Here is a 10,966-nt window from a genome sequence, read left to right on the forward strand (position 1 = left end):
CATGAAGACCGATGCAAAGAATTCATTTAGTTTCTCCGCAATGGCCTTATCGTCCTTGAGTTCTTCTTTAGGTATCTTTTCTGTAGTCATGGTTTTGTTTCCTGCTTGTTTTTCCTAAAAGCCCCTTTTGACTTAGCATCATATAGTCAGGAAGCATCCTTACAGCAATCGGACAGTCATAGAGCATATAAAGCAATCGGACAACCATAGAGCAATAAAGTAATACAGAGCAGGTTCACGTCATCCACGCTGCCCAACATTGTTCCTTGGGAGATGAAACAAGGAGGTAGTTGTAACATAAAGCCCACCTGTGAAATCTCATCTGGTTTACATGTTGTCATCTCTGAGAGTTATTATAGTTTCTTTCGACTGTATCTGTCTCACGTTTCCTGCCTGCAGCTCTGCAGGTGGATTAGTGATTCCTGTTTCATGCTAATGCAGTGCATCTTTTGCAGGCCCTCTGTCTCCAGAGCTTCAAGTGAAAGAACATTCCCTGCTGTTTCCAATAGGAAGAAGAAACAAATCTCATCATCACTCAGGAAACCTTTATCTTCAGCCTTCACATCAACCTCTCCTGGTAATCTCATTTCCCTCTATGTTCAGAAGTATGTGGGCTTGAATGGGCACTCTCACAATTTTTAAAGAGAGCTTTAGGTCTAGTGAAAGATTGGTAGTCTTGAAGATTGAAATCTTGTAGCCACAAAATAGATATCCGGACAGTGTGAATGCAAGTTCCCCACATACTGCCCTCCCTATTTGTCACAAACTTGAGTTGGAGTGGCCACCTCTAGGGGTAAAAGGGTAGTATCCAAGAGGATATGGTGTTCCTCTGTGCAGCCTGTCTGCTTCCAGCTCAGCCCCACCATGCAGATGTACTTTGGGAGTTTCCATGACATTTCAGGCTTCAACCAAGGTAGAAGTTGGGAGGATTTCACCTTTCTTGCTTAAAGGAAATAGATGTATCTGATAATAAAGAAGCATCCCCAGTCAGCCAAACTAAATGTGGTAATGTCTTTTCAGCTGTCTACAAGTACAAGGGAGACTAGGTAAATAAAAAAAACGTTAGCTCTAGAAAATATGGCTAACTAGTGCTACTATAATACAAATAATTAATAATAATAATAATAGAGCACCATCACTATGCAGTCATGAGGTTTCTGATTGCTGAATTATTCCAGATGATGAAGACAGTGAAGTGACCAGTGAAGAAGTTGTGGAGGAACTTACTGCTGAAGGGAGAGAGAGGAGATCAAGGGAACACAAACTTTCCTCCTTGCAGCCCTCTTCTGGTGAGTATTGGAAGAAAGAGGCGGGAGGCAAAGGGGTATTTGGTCATTGCCCCTAAGAAAGTGGTAGATTTTTCAAAACACTCTTGGAGATTAGAAAATATTTAGCTTGCCACTGAAGAGAGAGCAAGCATACATGTGAATATAAATCTAACAGATGTTGTTTTCGGGCTTGATACTACATGTCTCTTTGGGCTCTTTGCCTTTAGGCATGGTCATTTATAGATAGCATAACCAAATCCTCCCAAAAGGCAAATACAACTAACTACCGAATGAAGGAGAATGCTCTGTCATAAATACCCTCTTGATGAGTGACTCTGACTATTCTGCAGTTGGTTATAATTTGTTAACCATTTGAATCCATTCCATTCACTAAAAGTCCAACTTCCCTAACTCTTAGCTGATGCCTGATCTAATCATTTGCTAGTGAAATAGGCCCCCACTGCAATAATGCTCTTCCCTGGTCATCTCACACCTATGAAGGGACTTGATAGCTTTAAATTATTCAGCTGCTGAATGAGCTCTTCACCTCATACCTTCCAACCTCAAACTTGCATTTGATGACCTCTAGATTTTTGATCCGCTTTAAGTGTTCTGTGGAAATACATTTTGCAAGAAGTCATTTAGTTACCCTGCCCTTTGGCATTCTTTTCAGATGAGTTGTAAATGTTGAAGTGCTAAAGAGGACTTGTATATAGGCTAGAATCAGTAGGTATTATTCAGGTTTAGTGGTATCTTGGCTTTCATTGTATTGTCTCTACTGGATTCAGAAGGGACCACTGTGGTCATTTTGTCTGACCATCTTATAACATAAGCCACACGACTTTCCCTGAATTAATTTGTGTTTAAACTAGAGGATATCTTTTAGAAAAAATCCAGTCTTGATTTAAAAATTGCCAATGGTGGAGAATTTGTCACAACCCTTGGTAAATTGTTACAATGGCTAATTACCCTCAGTTAATAATGTGTGCCTTATTTCTAGTCTGAAATTGTTTAGCTTTAACTTCCAACCATTGGATCCTTTGTCTGGTAGGCTAAAGAGACCATTATCAAATTTTTGTTCCCCATATAGGTATTTAGTTTATAAACTTTAATGAAGTCACCTCTTAACCTTCTCTTTGAAAAACTAGATTGAGCTATAGAGAGGTAAAACTCCACTGTGTGGAAAATGCTAAAATAAGTGGTATTTTATTCAAGGCCTTCACTTCATGTGACTTCTGTAACTATTTCAAGTCCAGAACTTTCTGAAGATAAGCAAACAGTCTTTGGAGACTGATTTTTAAATGTATTCAATAAGATCCTACTTGTTCAGTCACATTTGTTCCTTCCCATAAAGTTGGACAGATAGGGGTGACAACCACAATATGTGAAACTCATTGGTTTATAACTTCCTTCTCCATCTCAGGGTGGAGCTCTGCATTTCTGGCTTCATGATTTAACTAGAGTGGCATCTCTTCCCATCTCTGTAGTAGTATATAATGGACTCTCGGAACACAGCTAAACTAACTCAAGCTGCTTAGCAGTGATTATTATTTATTTGTATTGCAATACTGCCCAAAGACCCCAATCAGAATAAGGACCCTATTTGGCTAAGCTCTGTACAAACACAGACTTAGAGTTCTTGCCCCAAAGAACCTAAAACCTAAAAGGAGGACAAAAAGGGGGAAAAAAGAGCAAGATAGTATGTACCAGCAAAGTTACCAGGTTAATGGATCAGGTATGTCTTATTAGAGAGGCAAAGACTGACCGTTTAGAAACAAGCAGTTTATTGTGGGAGTCGCATCTTTTTATTACTATGTCAGCTTCTGAGAGTTTCCTTTATTTGCTCCTATCTGCAGTGCTATTAGTTCATAAATCATTTTTCTGAAAATCTTCCCTCATCTTTTCAGCAGCAGTCCACACAGAATGTATATAGGTGCATTTAACTGGGGGCAGGGGTGCACACTTCATAGCTTCTGTAGGCTGAACACATTGCACACACACCAGAAGAGCCTTGCTTTCCTTCAGTCCCATCACCACCACCACACACAAAGTCCTGTGTGCCATCTTCCCATCCCCCTCTATTTCAGGGACATTGTCCAATCCCCCAGCCCCCTCTCACAGGGGCTCTGTGTGTCTTCTCCCCCCATGCCAGGGTCTCCCGTTCCATGGGCGCTGCGTGCATGTCTGTTTCCCCCCTCCCTCCCGCAACATTCTTAGTACTTTTCTTTCTTTCTGGGAATCTGTAGAAGAATGCCATCAAGTTAAGTGAAGGACCTTCCTCCATTCATCCAAAAAAATATATAATTTTTTAAAAAGATAAAACATAGTCTGGTGACAGTTTTTAGTTGTTAATATTTACATGCTGTACCAACATATTTATGTATGGTACTTTATAGTGCATTGCAAGTCAGCAATCGTTGTCCTCAGCCATCTGTCTCCCATTTCTTTATGCATGACTGTCTGAAGGCCTCTCCATGACATTTCCACTTAACTTGATCTTGCTTGGGTCAATTTTTCCTTTTCTAGCCTGCTAATAAATATCTGTTTTTATGATGTGAGATGACTTCGGTCTCAAATTGCTTTACTTTATGGTGTGTAACCACTTGAGAAGATTTCGTGACAAGACAAATCAAGCATTGTCAGTATGTCAGTTTAATGCTTGCCGTGCTCTTTCAGGAAAGGGGAGAGGAAAGAGTTGTATGCAGGAAAAGAGGGAACAGAATTATTCTTAACAGTAGGTCACTGTGGTAACCTAATGGCCCAGAGATATTACACTTCCCACAAGGGCCTGGTTTTGTCAATGATGTTTATTGATGCTCCTGTCTTCTTTGTGGTTATTTCAGACTTGTCCTCCCAGGACCAGTTGCAGCCCACATTCTCTCCGCCTTTGGATGAGGCTCACTCAGACGATTCGGATGATAATGTAGTCTCTCCATCCCTGCTGGTGAAGAAAAATTACTCCCACTTCTAGGTTCGGGGACGGGGGGTTCTTCTCGTTCCCGTTTGCAGGCCTGGCTCACAAACAAAAGAAAAATGTTTTCTTCTTTCTGGCAAGATAAAGCAAGTAGAGGGTTAAAAGGGGCACTGTCACCTTAAAGCCATTGTTATTTCAGCCATGAAAAATCATTCAGTTTTATATAACCTCTCTACTGACTGTATCTCTCTAACCTCATTACTGTATTTCTTTCCTGTTCTTCTTATATTTAGAATGGGGGAGTTACACTGTTCAATAGTTGTGCATCAGCAGGATCCTTACAGTGCTGTTGCTGTGCATAATGCTTCACAGTCAGGAAAGAAGAGAAGGTCCTTGCCCTAAAGAGTTTACAATCTAGAGCCCCAATCCTGCAACTCTTGTCCAGTTTTTACTCATGTGAGTAGTCCCATTGACTTTAATGTAGAGTAGATGTGGCTACAAGAGATGAAGATAAATATAGGAAGGAACTGCACGCATTGGGCAAGAGGATGCATGCACAGTGTTCTCGAATGCATGTTTGTGATCGTCAGCTTCTGTGTGCTAAGTGAAACCATGCCATAAGATCCGCTCTATTTATTTAATAGGTACTTAATTTTAATTTTTGTGCTAAATATATCCATTATGTGCAGAACTTAGTTTAAGGCTTTTAGAAAGCTATCTCTGTCATAAGTGTATTATGCCATAAGTGTGTCTGCAGTTGAACTTAAATTATTGCATTTACCAAGTATGTATTTTATAGTACGTATTGTGTACTGCATTGTATGTGAAATATGTAACCATGTAACCCATTACATTTACTATAATAGTATCCATGGAGAGAATGCATAATGGTGGGGAGTGTTGTGTGAGAGATACCTTCTTGTTTATGATATGAAGTGGAGCAAAGCAGAACCACAAGTGGATTGTGCAAAGTTATCTTTAATGTGTGAAAATATTTCACAGAGGAAATACACTATGTGTTCTGTTTTAGCTTACTATACTTTTCAATGTCTGAAATGTCATTTATACAGATGGCTCAATCTGCTGAAATCTGATATTATTTTTCCCCTGCATGTCATCTTCTATCTGAGGTTCTCAACATGATTTATAAACATTAATGAATTTTGCACCCTTGTGAAGGAGGTAAAGATTATTATCAAGAAACTGTGGCACAGAGTGGTTAAGTGACCTACCCAGGGCCACACAGGAAATCTGTTGCTCTCTTGATTCTCAGTCCTCTACCTAACCTTGTCCCATCTTTCCTCCATAGTGGCAGAGAAGTGAGCTGTCAATAATCCACAGGACGGCTTAAACACAAGTGCAATTTGGGGAGTGAAAAGGAATATTGCATTCTAATGCTGACTGTAACTAAAGAAAATATACTTTTAAATGCTCCTTCATTCAGTGTTGATTGATCAGGAGTGCAAATAGATGTCGCATACATCAGAAAGCAATCGCATGTTTCAATTCTGTAAATATGTTCAATAACTCAATAGGATTCTTAGGGAGTCCACCCATTCTCCCGAGTAGAGGGCTAACACTGCATTTAGTAGCTGCTTGCTAAGGATGTCATCCAGGAGTTCTTGAGTCCCTTGTACACCCAAACCACACTTCTAGGTATAAGATTTTTACCACATTCTCTCCCTCCTTCTCTTTTTTAAATGAAAAGTCAGTCAGCATTGTTATGCTGAATACTAATAAGTCAGTTCTTCATTGCAATCAGGGGACTGAGACTGTGCTTTATTTGAGGTTTATCATAGTTCATGCCAGTACTTGCAGCCAAAGAGGAAACTGGATGGCTGCAGGACAATGCAGCTGATTTCATTTAATTCCATCAGTGGAAATGCTGTCTGCACTATTTCCAGAGGCAGTTGTTGGGAGCTCTCCATACCCAATGCATCTGTAGAATGTCATTTACACTCCCATTGGATAGGGTATTCCTGCTGTTACTGCAGTCACGTGATTATCATGAGGGGGATGGGAGAAAAACAATTCTCTTGGCCGAAGCTGAAGGAAGACGTTTTCCTTCTTTTCTGAAACAGTCACATAAACTATGAGAGAGATTGTCAGCTAGTTAAAATGGTGGTAGGTCTGTAAAAGTTGCTTATGTCTAAAATTTTAGGTCTTAAACTGTGGTTAAGTGTCATGGATATGCCTGTAGAGACTAGAAAGAGCTCAGGGCTCTGACAGATTAAGGGGATAGTGTGTGGTACATGGCATGTGCTAGGGCCAAGACTGGACCAGAATGGCTTCCCAGCCTCTACTCTGTGGGGAGATACTTGGATGGTGAATATAATGGATAGAATACTCTCTTAAAATAGTAGGCAGTAATAAAGAGCTATATAACAAAGCATTAGGAACCAGATACAGAGCAGAGAGGCTTTCATTTTCACTAAGCAGTGAATCATTTTAAAAGGATATTTGCAGTCAGTAATAGCATCAGCAGACAAGTTCCAGGATAGAGTGGAGGGAATATCTCTCTGAGGCACAGAGTGAGTTCGGGGTAAAGGAGACACAACTTTGTGTGGGGTGGGACAAATCAAAATGTGTCTGGAGGGAGACTAATTTAAAGTTTGAAATCTGAGCTGTCAAAAAAATGATGTTCCCTTGAGTACTGCACTCCTGCTCACCTCTTGGTTTGGAAAGTAACTGCACTCATTTTATATCAGAGCCCTGACCTGATATGGGCAGAAGGGAAAAAGCTACAATATTAGTAGCTTTTACTGTTGCTTTATTTTATTTAATTTTATTTTATTTATTAAAGGAGTACATTGAAAGCAATATATAAACACTGACTAACATTGCGAGCTTTATTTTATTCCTATCTATCTCTGAGTGTCAGTAACAAAAAGCTGAGAGGAGACTTGAAGGAAGGAATACTCTCAAAGTAGATCACAACCTTACATCCTCTTTCTCCCCGCAAACCCACCATGGAGACCAGGAAATGAAAATCAGCGTAGCTCAGACCTGCCTAGACACAGTTCCTATAAAAACTCATTCAGGTTCTGAGAAATGTTCACTGCAGAAGGCACTGATAACCTCGTAAGGGCTTCAAGGCCTGAATGAAAATTAAACTCCATTATAACCTATGTAATCTAATTGCAAATTTTCCATTTTGCTGTTATGGAAGTGCTCTCTCTGCCAGTGTTGCCCATTTTAAATCTATTGGAAGACAAAATGTGTGTGTGTGTGTGTGTGTGTGTGTGTGTGTGTGTGTGTGTGTGTGTGTGTGTGTGTGTGTGTGTGGGTGTGTGTGTGTGTGTGTGTGTGTGTGTGTGTGTGTGTGTGTGTGTGTGTGTGTGTGTGTGTGTGTGTGTGTGTGTGTGTGTGTGTGTGTGTGTGTGTGTTTAGTCAGAATACAACTTTCTTGAGACTACATCTCCTCCATTTTCTTCTTGGTCCTGAAGTGCCTATGCTCGTAAATACATTTTAAACGTGGCATCTAGGCCTGATATGTTTGTTGTGTTCTGCATAGAATTAAAAAAAGAATTTCAGACAAAAAGCAGTTTTTAATGTAGATTAAATGTAAATGTATTAACCTTGGAACACTAGGAAGAGCAAATATATTTTATGATCTTTTTAATATTTTATTTAGAACTGTGCAAATGTTGTACATAATTTATACTGAGATCTTTTGGATTTAAAATCAATTGTTATATATTATCCTCTAATTATTGAACTTTATAAATAAAGTTTGCTTATAAATTAATTGTTCATGCATAATTGCATCAGTAACTGCCTCTGATGGTGTTATTACCCTAACTCATAATGCATTAAAGATGTGGTCACTATATTTTCAGTTGGGTCATTGTTCAACCCTTTGCAAGAGGTTGTTTTGCTGCACCAGGTGTACCTAGTCCCTCTTTTTATGTTCCACAGGACAAATGAGGAGATGGAGTGGTGGAAAAGTGAAGATGGGAGTGGGGTAGAATTTGTGTTAACTCTACTCCTAATGTCCTAATCTAAGTGAGTAGGGGGAGGAGGGGAATTAAGGATGAAAGACATTCTTTGACTCTGTCCAAAGCACAAGTGGAATTGACAGAGACGATAAATTCATATGTCACATATTTGTTTCTGGTGTTCTGTTGAAAAGAAGAGTCCTGAAAATGTACAACCAAAACTGCCACTGCCTCAGATTTTCCTGCTTTATGCAGCCAACAAGAAGTTTAATCTGTATCTCTTTCTGTGTTGTGGCATAAAATTCAAGTGTAAGACTAAAAAGAAACTTCATGCCAACTGCATGAAGCACCTACTGTAAGCAGAGAAAGATGAAGTGTACAGGTTTCCTGGGTTCTTGATGCTTACAGAAGTGGACTGACCCCTCAGTAGTCTCCTTTCCTATTATGGGTGGATTAAGACTAATCTGGGCCTGGATTACTCCTGGGGGAATTCTGCGCCACTGCGCAATGCAGAATTTTGCAGAAATTGATGTTGTGCATGCAGAATTTCCTTTCCCCCCCAGAGAAATGGCTTCAGTGCTGCTGGCCATCACTAGGGACCGCTGGACCCAGCAGAGCCCAGCTCACACATAGAAGACACTGCCGGTGGAGGGGAGGGAATTAGAGGGTTCCCAGCAGCTGCAGTTCCCCGCACAATCTGAGGGAAGGAGATGGCAGCGCACAGGAAACTCCACACAAGCCCAAGACTCAGCATCAGGCTGTTTCTCCCTCTGGATCCCTGGGCTCTGAGGGGTAACGGGGCAGGTGTCTGGGCTGGGGGGGCCATGGCTGGGCTCTGGGAGGGAGGGGGCAGGTGTCTGGGCAAGGAAGGCCCTTGGCTGGACTCTGTGGGGAGGGGGTGCGGTTATCTGAGCTGAGGGGACCCTGTGACTGGGCTCTGGGAGGTAGGGGGTTCAGGTGTATTGGCATGGGGGCATGGCTGGGTTCTGGGTGGGAAAGGGGTTGTGCGTGTCTGGCCCCTGGTTGGGCTCGGGGAGGAGGCAGAGAACAGGAACTAGATTGTCATAGGGGTTTCTTTAACTTTCTACTTCTGGGGGAATTGTTGTGGGTGTCTGTATTGTTACAGACATACTTGCTGACAGGTATTTTGAAATAAATTACCAAAATAATTGAAACTGGCATGATTATGTAGTGTTTTGACAAATAAAATTTGCAGAATTTTAAAATATTGTGTGCAGAATTTTTAATTTTTTGGCGCAGAATGCCTGTAGGAGTAGTCTGGATTTACCAGAACCATGGAGCGCTCTGCTTTAAGACCAGGCAATGGTGGAAATGCACAGAACAATACACTTAGCAGTAGGCTCCACAGTCTGCTAGAAAGCAGGCAGGAATAAGAATCCCAGGGTTGCAAAGATTTGGGGTTAATCTGCCTTCATCCCCATTATTTCTGGATATTTAAACTGTGTTGGGAGGTAAGGGAGAAGGAATTGGGCTGTGGGTGTCTCTGTTTTTTGCTGAAAAGAGCGACTTAGTGAAGAGTCCCATGGAAAATAGAGAGAGCCTAGATGCCACTATATGAAGAGGGAAAATCAACCAGTGCCAGGGGCGAGACGACCATGATAACTGCAGTTAAGAGAGGAAAGCCCTGTAGCCATGTATTACTTACTTCAGCCCTTCCCTCCTCCGTGCTGGGGAACTCCCCTTAAGGGAGGATGGGCTGAGGGGTAGCCACCAGCAGGGGAAAGCCCTGGCAGTGTGGCTTCATTGGAGGGAGTAGGGACTGGGGACCCAGGGCTAATATGGAGGCACAGGATGATCTGTGGGGCTTGGGGACCAGCCTCTGGGTAGTGGTTCGTTGGTTGGTTGGTTTTTCCGCTCAACAGAAAAATGCAGAGGAAGCTCAGTGAGTGGAATCCTACAGTTTCCCGGCCCTGACCCCAGGAGCACAATTTGACTCAGCAGGCGAGAAGGTCCTGGCTTGACATAGGGCATATAATTTGTGGAGGGACAAGGGCAAACTCAGTTTGGATTTTGCGTAACTAGAAGGTGGCATCCTAGCATTTCCCAAGATGAATGGAGTAGGATTGCAGAAATGCTGCTGAGATACATATGTCATACTGACCTCTCACTGATGTCCTGTAGTTTAGCCCCCAGCATCAAGAGGGTCATAAGATGACCTCCTAGCATTAGTCACAGTACAAGCCTGCATTTAAAAAAAAATCTGTATGTGGGGAAAAATCTTTTCTACCACATGCAAGATCTGATAAACAATAAGCTAGTGTGGGCTTCACAGCATGATATAGTCTGAATTATCCAAACTGAAAACATAACATCCAGGGGTGTGGGCCTACTTGTTGCATAATATGCTTCTATAGCACAACCAGAAAGAATTACATTGAATAAGTAAAGAAAAATGTATGAATGGTTTGGCTGACTGACTGTCAAGAGAGTCCCGTGAAGAGTAAGTGCTTTTACATTTACTAGGTGTATTTGCTTTTTTTCAAGCTATATCATGGGCTGAAGTGGGCCACCCTGTTGCATGTCTTGTTTTGCCGGTTTAAATTGGCCTTAATCTCACCATCTCTTCAATACCCTTCATTTTGGAAATCCATTCCTTTTATTGATTGATTGACTGATTGTATCTGGTGAATCTTTAACAAAGCTAATGAATTACAAAATATGTTGCTACTGCTGCACATTAGCAAATTGTAAGTAACTAAATCTCTTAAGGACCATTTTTTCAGCAGGATTGCCATCTAACAAGATGACATTTGAAGTTGGCTCCAACTGATTGCGGAACTTTTTTTATATAAAGGTGATTTACTTGCGTCTGCTATTCCTAAATA

General features: G+C 41.3%; 1 protein-coding gene across 1 annotated transcript in view; it reads left to right on the top strand.

The window, feature by feature from the left end:
* The window catches only part of IQCE (IQ motif containing E), a 48,205-nt gene extending 40,810 nt beyond the window's left edge, over window positions 1–7,395 (top strand). Inside the window, exons 21-23 of the mRNA XM_029911312.1 lie at window positions 456–577; window positions 1,179–1,289; window positions 4,112–7,395. Of these exons, the coding sequence (XP_029767172.1) occupies window positions 456–577; window positions 1,179–1,289; window positions 4,112–4,239 (361 nt within the window). The 3' untranslated portion in view covers window positions 4,240–7,395. The remainder of the gene's footprint in view (window positions 1–455; window positions 578–1,178; window positions 1,290–4,111) is intronic.
* Window positions 7,396–10,966: the final 3,571 nt, after the last annotated feature.

The sequence above is a fragment of the Terrapene carolina genome, unplaced genomic scaffold (assembly GCF_002925995.2).
Source record: "Terrapene carolina triunguis isolate 2854851 unplaced genomic scaffold, T_m_triunguis-2.0 Scaffold93, whole genome shotgun sequence".
Taxonomy (NCBI): domain Eukaryota; kingdom Metazoa; phylum Chordata; order Testudines; family Emydidae; genus Terrapene; species Terrapene triunguis.